Source organism: Marmota flaviventris, chromosome 1, assembly GCF_047511675.1.
Source record: "Marmota flaviventris isolate mMarFla1 chromosome 1, mMarFla1.hap1, whole genome shotgun sequence".
Taxonomy (NCBI): domain Eukaryota; kingdom Metazoa; phylum Chordata; class Mammalia; order Rodentia; family Sciuridae; genus Marmota; species Marmota flaviventris.
In genome coordinates, this window is record NC_092498.1 from 215,485,387 (window position 1) to 215,498,547 (window position 13,161).

The window sequence follows — 13,161 nt, forward strand, 5'->3', positions numbered from 1 at the left end:
CACGATGGTATTCCAAGGCACCATCTTCTCAGCTCCCTTTGCAACAAGAAGGTGACACATGCCCCACACAGGACAGCAGATGCCTCAGTCCCCTACAGAAGCAGGCGTCAGAGGCCCTGTGGCCCTTGGGCTCCACTTTGCTGAGCTGCTACTGGTTCCCAGACTCCAGGGTCTTCCAGCAGCCCCGGAGGCTAGAGCCGGAGGCCACAGGCTGTGTCTGTGTGAGGCCAGAGCTGTGGAGGCTGCTGGCTGCCAATTTCCCAGCCTCCGAGGGGCTTCTACAGTGACTCGGAGCCCTTTCTGCTGGGACTGGTCAGTGCCAATGTCCAGCGCTCTGGATGAGGTGCCACTGACCATTCACAGTTGACAACGTAATGGAAGAAGTAGAGGTGGCAGAGATGTCACGCACGTTACAGGTAGTGAAGCAACCAGAAAACAGCCAGCGTTACGATGACAGGTGACACTGAGAGAGATGTCTGGGAATGAGAATTTGCTGGTAGTGTCACTTTGATGGAGAGAGTGTGTGATGCGCTTTATCTTTGTCACAGTCCTGGGGTGGCACTGTGATATGGAGAGTCTGTTTAGATCTTGGATGTCCCTTTGTGAAGATGTGTCATGTGAGAACCCTGTTAGTATGATCAAATGGATATGGGCAGCAATGTAACAGACCAGAGTGGACAGCATCCCACGGGCAGAACCACTGGGAGAGACAAGGTGGACAGGAGTGGGGGGCTAATGACAGCAAGCTGCTGCCCAAAGCTGCTGCCCTCTCTTCCAAAGAGCCCTGGGAGGCTTCCAGACCCCTCCTCCAGAAGGGCCTCCTCTGGGCTTCCTCACTGCTGCCTTGGCCATGCTGTGTCCCTGGTGGGACTGTCCCCACCTTCTGCACAGGCTGGGCTGCTCCTAAAGCACCTGGCACCTGACCCAGTGCCCCGTGTAGGATTCACTTGTTGGCTGAAGAACTGGCCAAGGTGGACCTTGGCAAAGGGCCCTGGGAAGGGGTGTCTGCAGTGTCCCAAGCAGCTTGCCCTGTCCCCAATAACCCCTGGCCCTCCCGCCCTGGAACCCCACAGCTCTGTCACAGCCAAGCCATTGGGATCCTGGGGTTCCCTCCTGAGCCTACGCTCCCTAGGTCCCACCATCCCACTTGACCTTCTTTAGAGGCCTCAGGGACCCTGCTCCCTTGGCCTGAATGACCTCAACTTGTCCCCCAGTTCTGCCCTGGGGTCCCCACAGTGCAGCCTTGGTGGCAGATGCCTCTCCTGTGAGACTGCCAGGACTCCCCTGAGAGGCGGCTAGAGCCTCCTGGGGGCTCTGGAGTGCTCCTGGCCCCTTCTCAGCCCAGTGGTCCCCTGTGGTCCCCAAAGCTCCAGCTCACTCAGCCCTGGCCTGTTCCTCATTCTCTTCCTCCAGGCCTTTGCCTGGGCTGTGTCCTCCCCGCCCCCCACTTCCCTCCTCTTTTCCCACTCCCTCCCTTCTGCGGAGCCTCCTAGGTTTTCATCAGCTCCTTCTCCTCTCCCTCTCCCTCTAATTTGGGCGTGTCGTGTCGGGGTCTGGGGAATCCCAGCTGGGTTGTGCGATGCTGGGCAGCACCAGGGAAGTCTGTAGGACTGGGGGTCGTCTCCCTCCGCCCCAGCGCTCTCCCCAAACCTCTTTACCAAGACCCTCCACATGTCCATCCCTGTGGCCTATTTCCCAGGGACCCACTTTTCTCCCCTGAAAGGAGGCAGCTCATAAGAGCCCCCAGATCCCTCGGGATCAGTCTAGCAAAGATGACGGACCCAAAGAGATCAGGTTTGGATTCCAGACCCACCACCCAGTCGTTTTGTGAGGCTGGACAAGCCACTCCATTCTATGTGCCTTAGTTTACTCCTCCGTAAAGTGGGAATTATATACGAGTATCTCCCTCACAGGCTTTTCTGGTGATTAAATAAGATGTGTATGAAATTCTTAGCACCAAGTCCGACAAGCTGCGAGTCTCACACCCAATAAAGGCTAGCTCAAGTTGTTATATGCTATTTATATATAACGGTTCTAGAAGTTCTGGGATGGAGGCATGTTCAGCACTGGAGCTTTGGGACTTCCACAGGGTAAACTAACAATCTGCAAGAGTGAGGGGATTTTTGAACTGGTTTTTGCCAGTTGCATAGGAGTTTGCGGGATGGAGAAATAGCTGCAGGTTCAACAGCTTCTGCCACTGGTGGGGTGTCTGTTCCCGAAGGTAGGAAAATGGTGGGGAAATTTAGAAATTTCCACTTAGCGTGTGGATTCCAGACAGGGAGCCAAAATGCTGAAGTTTGGTCTCTTTGGCAGGTGGAGAAAAGGAAGTTTGGAGAGATTTGAAAGTCTCGCTGTTGGGCTGGGGTTGTGGCTCAGTGGCAGAGAGCTTGCCCTTCTCATGTGAGGCACTGGGTTCCATCCTCAGCACCAAAAATAAATAATAAAAACCAATAATAATAAAATGTATTTTAAAAAAAAGAAGAAGAAAAAGTCTCTCTCTTTCCAATTCTTCATTTCTGAGAATTTCTGGGAATCAGATGAAAAAATGTGGACCTTCTTCTCAGGAACGCGTCCCATCTTGGCTCAGCGTTCTGCCGGTTTTCTCGGGGCCTCGGGATCTGTCTCAGTAGGAATCTGGACTCCAGGTGCCAGGTGAGGTTCCCTCGTCATCCTTGGAATTCTCCTTGCCCGAGGGAGGGGGAGGCAATGTGGGAGGGCCTCCCAGGTAAGGCCCGGACCTCCCCGTCCTGGCTGTCGCCCAGGCCGCCCCAAGTCAGAGCCCCACCTCCGGGCCACCTCCAACTCAGTCGCTAACCCCAAACGCGGCCCCCGCCCCCCCAGCGCAGCCCCAGCTCCCCAGCTCCCGGGAGTTCCATCCGGAGCCCCAGGCCCTCCCCCGCTGCAGCCTCTCTCCCCGCCCAGGATCGGAGCCCCCCGCCCCCGCCCCGGGAGCTGCGAGGTGCAAACGCGCCCTCCCCCAAACTCCTCCCGCCCCCAACTCTGGGCCGGGAGCGCGGCGGGCTCGGCCTCTCGGTTTCGCCTTCCTGCCCCGGGCCCCCAGCGCTGCGGGACCCGGCCCTGCAGAGCCCAGCCCCGCGCGTCCGCCCGCGGTGCAGCCTCCACGCGCGCCGCCGGGCAGGTAAGGGAGGGAGCGGGGCCAGCGCCGGGCGACACCCTGGACGCGGGGGCGGGGGCGGGCGAGCGGGGCGGGGGAGGGGAGCGGGCGCGGGAGGGGGGAGGGGATTCCTTTGTCTGCGGCGGGCAGCCCCGGGCCCAGCCCCCTCCCCTCTCCGCCTTCCCTTCGGCGCCGGGGTGGGTGGCGGGGACCCGGCGCCCGGCGGGAGGGGCTCGGTCCCCGATCCGCAGGTGAAGGCGGAGTCGGGCTCGGTGGTGGCCGGGGACCGTGCATCCTCGGCCCTGCCGGGTGGAGATCGCGGCCGGCGGACTCCGGGGGCGCGCTCGCTCCTCCAGGGCCGAGCCCGGGACTCTGCGCCCCGCGGCCTCGCAGCTCCGCGTCCGCGCCGCGTGCGCCGTCCAGGCTCATTCATTTGCCCAACTCCGGGGCGCGGCTCTCGGATGCAGGGAGGGTAGGGGTCGTGTCGGGCCAGGCTGGAGACCCCCAGCCAGAGGGAGCGAGGGCCCGCAGTCCCAGGGGCTGCCTGGAGAAGGCGTCCTCGGAGCCACAACTGGCCCGGCCAACTTGGAAGTCAGAAAGGGCGCCCCTCCCCGTCCGGCCTGTCCTACAAAGTTGACAAGAGTTGGCGCCATCTGGTCCGATTTTTACGGGACCCCAAGGCCCAGAGAGGGGGACCCTCAAACCCACCCAGCTCTCCCAGCCCGTTCCCTCCCCGCCCCCCAGGCCAATTCCTCTCCCAGATTTGGAAAGTAGAACCTTGGAAGGGGCCCGGAGTTCCACCTGGTCTGGCTTCTCACCTCCCGGTGCTGTATTTCCCTCTCCAAACCTTTGACTGGCCATCTTCACCGGCCATGGTCCATGTCCCCATGTTCTTCGTGAACAAGCAAAGAGCCAGACACTTTGGGGCGGGGAGAACCCGGGTCCTTTTTCCCTCCCTCTGCTCAGCTGCAGCTCGGGCTCTGCCACCCATTCCCTGTCTCCTTCTGGGACCCTCACTGGCTCCATCTAACACCATGTCTCCCCTTGTTGCTCCTGCTCAAAGCTTCTCAAAGGCTCTTCGTCTCCCCTGACATAAGTAGAAGCTCCATTACATAGCTGTACCCACTCCTGCAACACCTGGCCCCACCTGGCCCCCTCTCCCCTGCCTTCCTCCTCCACACATACCCTGCCTCTGCTTTGCTGTGCTCCTTCTACCCCAGGACCTTTGTCCTGGCTAATTCCATCTGAGGCATCACATCTCTTCCAAGAAGGCTGCCCTGATGGTTTGCCTGCTCCCAAGTCAGGGCTGGATGTATCCCCTGGCTCCCTAAGGAGCCACATGGTCTCCCAGGGCTGCCCCATCCCAGCAACCTCCCCAACCATTCCCAGTTCTGTGCAGTGCCCCTCTGCCAGGGTGTTCCCTGGGGCTGACTCTACTTCCTCTCCGCAGCCTCCAAAGGACACATCATGACTGGGGAGAACCTGCATTTAGCAAGGAGAGATGCTGGAGCTCTCACCATGGCCTGGGGACCCCGAGCTCAGCTCCTGCTGGCCTGGGTGGTCCTGTCATGCATGGTGGGTGGCCATGGCCACTGGGATGGGGCCATGGAGCCTGCAGGTCCTGGGCGTGTGCGGAGACGAGGCAGCCCCGGCATCTTGCAGGGGTACGTGGAACCTAGGATGCAGACAGACCCTTGGGTGTGGGCAGGGCTGTCCTGGAGGACTGCCCAGGGGACAGGGTAAGACTTATCAGCCTTGCTGTACTCTCCCTGAAGGCCAAATGTGTGTGGCTCACGCCTTCACCCCTACTGCTGCCCTGGCTGGAGGACGCTGCCTGGTGGGAGCCAGTGTGTCGTGCGTGAGTGCTGGAAATGGGGGTGACACAGGGGTGTTGGGGCATCTGTCCTACCTGCCTTCTGCCAGCAAGCCCAGCCCTGTTCTCGAGTGACCCTGGGGGGCTCTGGTGAATGGCAGGAATGGTGCCTGCCTCCTGGGTCCCCGAGCTCATTTCCTTTGCCCCACAGTCTCCCCTCCCTGTCTCTTCTTCTCTGTCCCTATGGCTAAGTCTGGGTCCCTTTCTTGGTCTCTCCGTCTGTCTCTGCTACCCCCACCCCCATCTCTCTTTCTCTCTGGAATCTGAGTCCCCTCCCAGGAGACGCCAAGGCCCAGCCCCTCCACCCTCCGCCCTGTGCTCAGTACTTCTGGCCCAGGGATCTCTCCCAATGGTTCCAGTGGAACCCCAGAGCTACAGCTGGGGTCACACCACCTGCCCAACTCAGACCAAGACTTGGGGGACATCCCATGTGGATGCTGAGCTGGATGACGGGCAATATCCGCCCAGTGCTCCGGCTGGCCTGGGGACCCATGGAGCAGGGCTGGCGCAGGATCCACCCTGGCCTTGACCGCCTCACTCTGCCCTTCCAGCCGTCTGCAGGCACGCCTGCGGTGAGGGCTTCTGCTCCCAGCCCAACCTGTGTACCTGTGCCGATGGGACGCTGGCCCCCAGCTGCGGGGTGAGCCGAGGTGAGAGGGAAACGGGCTTCTGTGGGAGGAGAAGGGCCAGGCTTCTGGGTGCCACGAGGAGCCCTGGCTGGCTTTGCCGAAGGCTGGACTGGGCTGGGCTGCCTGGCCTGGCCATCTTCCTTGGGCAGCTTCACCTCATGTCTGTCCCTCCTGGACCCTAGGGCCAGGGTGCAGTGTGAACTGCATGAACGGGGGCAGCTGCCAGGGAGAGTCCTGTCTGTGCCAAAGAGGCTACACGGGCACTGTGTGCGGACAGCGTGAGTACCCCCAGGACTGGTTCCCAGAGGGTGGGTCCTGCAGCTTCTGCCCACTGCCCACACGTCCCTCATGGAGGACCAGGGATTGGAGGGCCACAGCCTTATCATTCGATCTGGGTCAGATGGTGGGGATTCCTGGGTGCAGACAGTCTTGCTGGGGCCCCAGCTCCCTCTGCGGGCTGGGGGACCTCTCGTCTCTCTCTCCTCTCCTTCCACAGCCGTCTGTGCCCGGGGCTGCTATAATGGCGGCCGCTGCATTGGTCCCAACCACTGCGCCTGTGTGTACGGCTTCATGGGGCCTCAGTGTGAGAGAGGTACCAAGGGGACCCAGGGGAGGAAAGGGTGTTTCCTGGCAGTGGCTGAGATATGGCCTGGCCCTGAGAGGGTCCAGCTGGCCTGAGTCCTGCTGCAGGGGCAGTCTGAGGACATTTCTTTCATTTGCTCATCCGTTTTCCAAAACATCTGTTATTCCCTGGCTGTGTGCGAGGCCCCGTGTTGGAGCCTAAGCAACATGTCGGTCTGAGGGACAGGAGGACGCAGCCCAGTTACAGAAAATTCTGAGGAGGGGTCAGTGCCACGATGAGGGGACTGTGAAGGGCAGAGAAATCATGGGGTCCAGGGAAGGGGGTTGGGGAGGGCTTCCTAGGGGAAGGGGCCCCCTCAGTTGGACCTCAGAGGATCTGTAGGAGTTCATGAGATAAATAATCCCCCCTTGGCTGAACCCTGGCTCATGAAACAAACCCACGTGGGGTCACCTAAATTAAGAGGGTGGAAGCAGTACTGTCTTGATGTCTTGGGGAAGGCTGGATGGGGGTTGGATGGAGTGAACCGTGAACCCCAGGTCTGGTCTGACAGCTGGGGAGAGGGTGGGCAGCAGGGGCCAGGGCAGGGGGAGACAGAGCCATCACTGTGCCCTCTGAGGAATTGCAGGGGTCAGTTGAGGTTCCCTGGGAAATGGGGAGGGGGGCAGCAGAGAGGGGGCCGCCTGGGCATTTCAGGGCAGACAGAGGTCAGGGAGCCCGAGGAGACGGAGAAGGGGAAAGAACAGGGGTGCAAGGCCCGGGGGTGCTGGGCCGTGCAGAGGGCATCAGGGCACCCGGTGTGACCAGGGACCCCAGGAAGGTGAAGACCTCCAGGGGCCTGGGACTGACGCAGTCATGGGAGGGAGCAGGGACCCTCCCATCCGTGACAGAGGCTGGGTGGAGAGAGTATAGCGATGAATCAGAAGCTGCAGGGGCTTGGGGGTGACCTGGATTCCAGAGGGGGAGAGGAGAGGCCAGGGGTCGGCAATGGACAGTGGACAGGGAGGGGCAGGTCTTGGGGACTCGGGCCCACAGGGGGTCTCTGAAGCCCCTTCTCCATAAGAGGCCGGGGTAGAGGGTGACTTTGGCTTCTTCTGGGAGGGGCTTCCTTGGTGGACTGCCAGCCTCTATATTGGAAACATCTGGAAGGTGGAGACAGGAAGTCACCTCAGTTGGCAGTTGGGGAAACGCTGTGGCTCCCCAGGGTGGGCCCTGGGATTCAGGGATGCAGCACTGGGGCAGATGGTGACTCCCTCCAAAATTTGGGAGACTTGGCAGGGCCAGGTATATGCTCAGGGTTGAGACCCTCCCCAGCTGGCTTCCATGGTCCCTGCTGGAAGGGGGGACGGGGTCCAGACAGACCTTGAGCTTTGTGGGCTTGGAGATCATGGCCTCTGGCTTGGAGGCTAGCTGAGGAGTCCTGAAGAGAAAGGATTTTGAAGGATGAGTGGATCATTAAGTAGGGAATGGAGAGAGAATGGAGGAGCAGAGGCTGGTGGGCAGGAAAAAGCCCAGTGTGTTGGTACAGAGGCTGGGACGGTAATGGGGAGGGACTTGGGTAAGTCTGAGGCCAGCTGCTTATATCCGTCTGCCCCACAGACTACCGGACAGGGCCCTGCTTTAGCCAAGTGGGCCCTGAAGGGTGTCAGCGCCAGCCCACCAGCCTCGTGTGCACTAAGGCGCTCTGCTGTGCCACCGTGGGCCGTGCCTGGGGCCTTCCGTGTGAGCTGTGCCCCGCACAGCCGCACCCCTGCCGCCGCGGCTTCATCCCCAGTGTCCGCACCGGGGCTTGTCAGGGTGAGTGGGTGTCCTCGAGGGGGAACAGAAGCCCTGGGAGCCAGGGCCGGTTGGAGCCTGTGGCACCTCGGGTCCTCCTTCTGATGGCCTCTCGCTCCCTTCCTGGGTTTCTTCCTTGCAGATGTGGACGAGTGCCGGGCGGTGCCAGGCCTGTGCCAGGGGGGCAGCTGCATCAACACCGTGGGCTCCTTCGAGTGCCGCTGCCCAGCTGGACACCGGCTCAGCGACAGTGGCGCGAAGTGTGAAGGTGGAGCACGGCCTGGGACCTGCTCTTGCCCGGGCACCCGGGCTTCCCCCCGGGGAAGGTGGAGGGCCTGGCTGGGGAGGCGCGCTGACCAGGTCTGTCTGCACAGATGTGGACGAGTGTCTCAGCGTCCCCGGCCTCTGCTCCAGGGGCGACTGCACCAACACCGTTGGCAGCTACGTGTGCTCCTGTCCCCGAGGTTTTATCGGCAGCCTGGATGGCACCCGCTGCCTGGGTGAGGCCCTCCAGATGGGGCTGAGGGGAGAGGGTGGGTGGGAGACAGGTCCCTTGCTCATCTCTCTGCCACGCTCTGGTCCTCAGCTCTTCCTGCCCTCGGGTCTCTGTGCCGGTTCCCATCCCCTGAGGCTTCCTGGCTCCCTACCCATGAGCCTCTGGGCTCTGGGAGCCTCAGCTGGGGAGCCGCGGGCCCTCTGTGCTCTCCAGCACTCTGCTGCACTGACCCACCCCCATGGCCCTCTGCCCCTCAGACTCTCTGCCCTTCTGGATCCCTGCCCCTCCCCCACAGGCCTCCCCTGACCCTCTGGCTTTGATCCCTATGCCCCCCTCTGACCCTCTGCCTTTCATTTCTGTGTCCCTCCACCCTCTAGCCTTCATCTCTAGGCCTCCTGCTGACCCTCTAGCTTTGATCTCCGTGCCCCCTGCCATCTAGCCTCCATCTCTGAACTCCCCACTGACCCTAAGCCTCATCACTATGCACCCCCCCCACCCCCCCACCGTCCTCTAACTTTCAAATTTATGTCTGTTCCCTGCCCTCCCTCCCTCCCTCCCCATCCTGATGCCCCGCTGTCCACCTGCAGGTCTGTCCCCACACTCCATCCCTCTCCCACCTCGTCAGAAGCACCTCCTTTCCTTCCCCCACCCCATTTTGAAGATGGAGGATCAAGTTCAGAACAGAGACAGGACCACAGCCACTCCTCAGACCCCTAGCCAGGATGGGAGTCTCTGGCTTCGTGCCCCCCCATGCCCACCCTCCTGCACTCCCCACACCCCACCTGGCTGTTGGGGGCACCACCCGCTCTCCCTGCTTTCTAGAGGAGCTGGTTGTCAGGCCCTGGAAGTCGAGTGGGGTCCACGGGGTTAGCTGGGAATGTGGATGCTGGGGGGGGGCGGGGTCCTGGTGTGGGGAGGGGTGGGCAGGGAAGGGGACTTGGCAGTTTCCCAGCATCACCCAGACCCCTCTGGCTGGGCCTATACCAGGCAGGGCGGGGATGTTATGTTTGGAGTGTGGCCAGGCTGCGGTGGACGACTCTTCAGGCCTCCACCTCTGGGGGTTATGGTGGCTGGCATGGAGAGGCGCCTGTGGGCACATCCCCTGGACCCTCCCCCAGCTCCTCAGGGCAGAGCCTGCATTTGAGCAAGTCTGGTTGCCTCAGAGCAGGGACTTTGCATTCCGTTTTGGGTTCTGAATACCAGCTGAGCTGCTCCCAGACTCTGAGACACTGGGTGACTGTATAACCTCTCTGTGCCTCAGTTTCCTCACCTATAAAATGGGCTGATAGTAGTCCCGACCTCATGGAGTTGTGGGGATTAAGTAAGGTAGGAGTTGTGATCTGCAGGTTCATAGAGGGCATTTGACACACACTCATCAAGACAGGGAGGGAGCTGGGGAAGCTGAGCAGGGCCATTCGGCAGGGACTGGTCACAGCCAGAGCAGCACCATCTCCATTAAAATTCTTACGCTGTCTCTTCCCTGTTTGAGAGGCAGCCTCCTGTTGGATCCCCTGGGGCTGGGAATCTGGTTTCCCATCCTTCTTTAGGTTTAGCAGCTGGGTGACCTTGAACGAGCTCTTGACCTCTCCTTGTCTGGGCAGGCCCAGCCCCCTTTTCCAGGCTGAGCTGTTGCTGAGCCCCTACACCCACACATGTGCCTGGGGGGCCCCAGGTGCACAGAGTGGGACTGAGGAGGTGGAAACATTCGCCACTTTTCCCAGCTTGGCCAGGGGTAGCTGCCAGCGGCCCGCCCAGCCGGTGGGAGGGTTTTCTCAACCATGGGCCACCAGCCAAGATTTGCAGGGTTTTAAACTAAAAATATGCTCTTTCAGCCAAAGCCTGAGAAATCTGACCCCTACACAGAGCCAGGGGGCCCGGCGGCCTGGTGGGAAGTGGATGAGTGTCCGAGTGTCCATGCTGGTCATCCCTAGGAAGCCTGTGCCTCGGTCTCCCCAGAGGCTGTGGCTGTCGACCCACCGCCTTGCCCCTCTGGGACCCTTCTCAAAGTCGCAGCCTCCTGGGCTTCTCTGTAACACCCAAGGCCGGCCGGGGAGGACACACAGGGCAGTCTCAGTGTGCCTGCCCGACGTCCCGCTGGGCAGCCCCTCCCGGTCAAGAGGTCGTCCTGGGTGTGGTTGGACCTGTATTGACAGCGAGCTTACTACCTGTGCCAGCTTTAGATGTTGGAACCCTCATCTGAATAAGGTCAAATGTCCCTCTTACTCTCCCTGAGAATGACAGCTGGCTGCTCCAGGGTGGGTCACAGGCAAGCAGCACTCCTGAGGTGCGGTGGGTGTTGGCACAGTCAAGGAGGTCCGTTCCACCCGTAGGTGGCATGGGCGCACCTGGGGTTGAACTCAGGTCTGGCGACCGGTGCTCCCCGCCCTTGCCCTGTGCTGATGGGCCCACCTCTGCCCCGTTGCAGACCTCCGGATGGGCGCCTGTTTCTCCGTACTAATCGGGGGCCTCTGTGCTGGAGACCTTGCCGGTCATTACACTCACCAGCAGTGCTGCTGTGACAAGGGCCGGTGCTGGGCAGCTGGCCCAGTCCCTGAGCTGTGTCCTCCGCGGGGCTCTGGTGAGTGAGAGCTTGAGATTCAGTTGGTGGCCCCTGGGCAGGGCTGAGCGCCTGATCTCAAACCCTGTTTCTTGCAGCTGAGTTCCAGCGACTCTGCGCTCAGGGGCTCCCGCTGCTGCCCTCTCACCCGGGACCCTTCCCAGGCCTCTCGGGCTTCGGACCCAATGGTGTGGGTCCTGTTCCGGGGCCGGCACGACACGGGCCTCACAGCTCCGGTGGGCGTGGGGTCCCCAGTCTGGGCCCTGTTACCTCCAACAGTGGTAAGTCCTGGGACTTGGCAGGAGGGTTCCAAGACCAGGGGAGAGGCCCTGGACAAGGAGAGGGGGCTGCTCTCTGAGTCGGTCAGTGCTTTGGAGTGGCCTGGGTGGCAGGGAAGAAAGGACAGTCAACCTCTGGATCTGGGAGTTTCTCAGCCTCAAATTCAACCAACCATGGGTAGAAAATATTTTGGGGGAAAAATCACATCTGTACTGAATAGGTACAGGTGTTTTTCTTTACATAGCACATGTGTTGTAAGATAACACGTCACCCAGACATGAATGAAAGTCTGCGAGCCTGCGTGTAGGTTTAATGCAAATACTATGGCATTTTATGTAAGAGACTTGAGCATCTGTGGATTTTGGTGAATGTGGGGGTCCCTGGACCCAACCCTGAGATACAGAGGGATGCCTGGACTGTCTGGGAGTGGGGTCAGCTGGGGCGCTTGTCTTCAAGATCAGGCTTTGGACCCAGCCTGCGAGTCTTTCCTTTTCCTTCAGCCTGGGTTGGGGGTCTTGGCCCAGGGGGTGGGGTCTAGCCCTAGGGTGGGGATCTGAATCTAAGGTGTGACTCTGGGCTCAGGTGTGAGAGCTGGGACACGGGATGGGGTCAGGGCCAAGAGGCGAAGCCTGGAGACTCTGGCTGGGCCTCTGCCGGTGCAGGTACAGCCACTCTGAACCAAACCATTGACATCTGTCGGCACTTCACCAACCTGTGTCTCAACGGCCGCTGCCTGCCTACCCCTGCCAGCTACCACTGCGAATGCAACTTGGGCTACACCCAGGATGTGCGGGGCGAGTGTATTGGTGAGAGCAGACGGGCAGGGTGGGCTGGGCAGGGTGGCGTGCTCTGCCGGGCTGGAGCTCAGGGTCCTCTGTCTGCAGACGTGGACGAATGCTCAAGCAGCCCCTGCCACCGTGGTGACTGTGTCAACATCCCCGGCTCCTACCACTGCCGGTGCCACGAGGGTTTTCAGGCCACACTCACCAAGCAGGCGTGCGTGGGTACGCCCCGTCCACCTGAGAGTGGGGGAGGGGAGGGGAGCCTGGCCGGGTGGGGCCCCTCCTGACCGCCCACCTGCCGCCTCCTCCCAGATGTGGATGAATGCACTGTGAGTGGCGGCCTCTGCCATCTTGGCCGCTGTGTCAACACGGAGGGTAGCTTCCGGTGTGTCTGCCACGCGGGCTTTGAGCTCAGCCCTGACGGCAGGAACTGCGTGGGTGAGTAGAGGCTGGCTGGGTGGCAGGGGACTTCCAGGCCCCACAGCACCTGGAGTCCACTCCTGACCCAGAGCCCACCCCAGACCCACCCTAAACATTGCTTCTCTCCATCGCCCCAAATTATTTCCATGAATTGTAAGAAGGGGTCTCTGGGTGAGACCAAGCAGTCTAATGCCTAATCCTGGGCCTGAACTGGGGACCTTCCCTGTCCCAGGACAGCCCAGAAGGACTGGCTGCAGAGAGGGTGGGATCAGGACCTTGGAGAGCACCCAGCTCTTCGCTGCCCGAGGGGTTTGGGTAGGGTCTGGATCCGTGCTCAGTGGGGTCCCCCTCCTTTCTTTAGTCACCTTGTGAGAAGATCTGCCTCCAAAGTCCCTTCTATGGAAGGATTTTAAAGCATCTTTCTTGTATAATTTTCATACCATAAATCACCATTGAAAACCTGCAGTTCAGTGGTTGTTAGTAAATGCACAGTTGTACAAGCATCACCACAATGTAAGTTTAGGACATCTTTACTACTTAAAAAATAAAGCCCCGGTCCATTACTACTTCCTTCCTAATCCACTCTCCGCTCTCCAGCCTTCGACATCAGGCGGATCCACTTCCTCTCTCTCTGAATTTGCCTATTATGGACAT

General features: G+C 60.6%; 1 protein-coding gene across 1 annotated transcript in view; it reads left to right on the forward strand.

Annotated features, from left to right (window-relative positions):
• The first annotated feature begins 374 nt into the window (after window positions 1-374).
• Fbn3 (fibrillin 3) overlaps window positions 375-13,161 on the forward strand; it is a 64,983-nt gene continuing 52,196 nt past the window's right edge. The window contains exons 1-14 of the mRNA XM_027954874.2: window positions 375-416; window positions 2,923-3,139; window positions 4,566-4,779; window positions 4,891-4,973; window positions 5,540-5,638; window positions 5,800-5,895; window positions 6,114-6,209; window positions 7,797-7,994; window positions 8,116-8,241; window positions 10,895-11,047; window positions 11,125-11,307; window positions 11,968-12,111; window positions 12,190-12,309; window positions 12,400-12,525. Of these exons, the coding sequence (XP_027810675.2) occupies window positions 375-416; window positions 2,923-3,139; window positions 4,566-4,779; window positions 4,891-4,973; window positions 5,540-5,638; window positions 5,800-5,895; window positions 6,114-6,209; window positions 7,797-7,994; window positions 8,116-8,241; window positions 10,895-11,047; window positions 11,125-11,307; window positions 11,968-12,111; window positions 12,190-12,309; window positions 12,400-12,525 (1,897 nt within the window). The remainder of the gene's footprint in view (window positions 417-2,922; window positions 3,140-4,565; window positions 4,780-4,890; window positions 4,974-5,539; window positions 5,639-5,799; window positions 5,896-6,113; window positions 6,210-7,796; window positions 7,995-8,115; window positions 8,242-10,894; window positions 11,048-11,124; window positions 11,308-11,967; window positions 12,112-12,189; window positions 12,310-12,399; window positions 12,526-13,161) is intronic.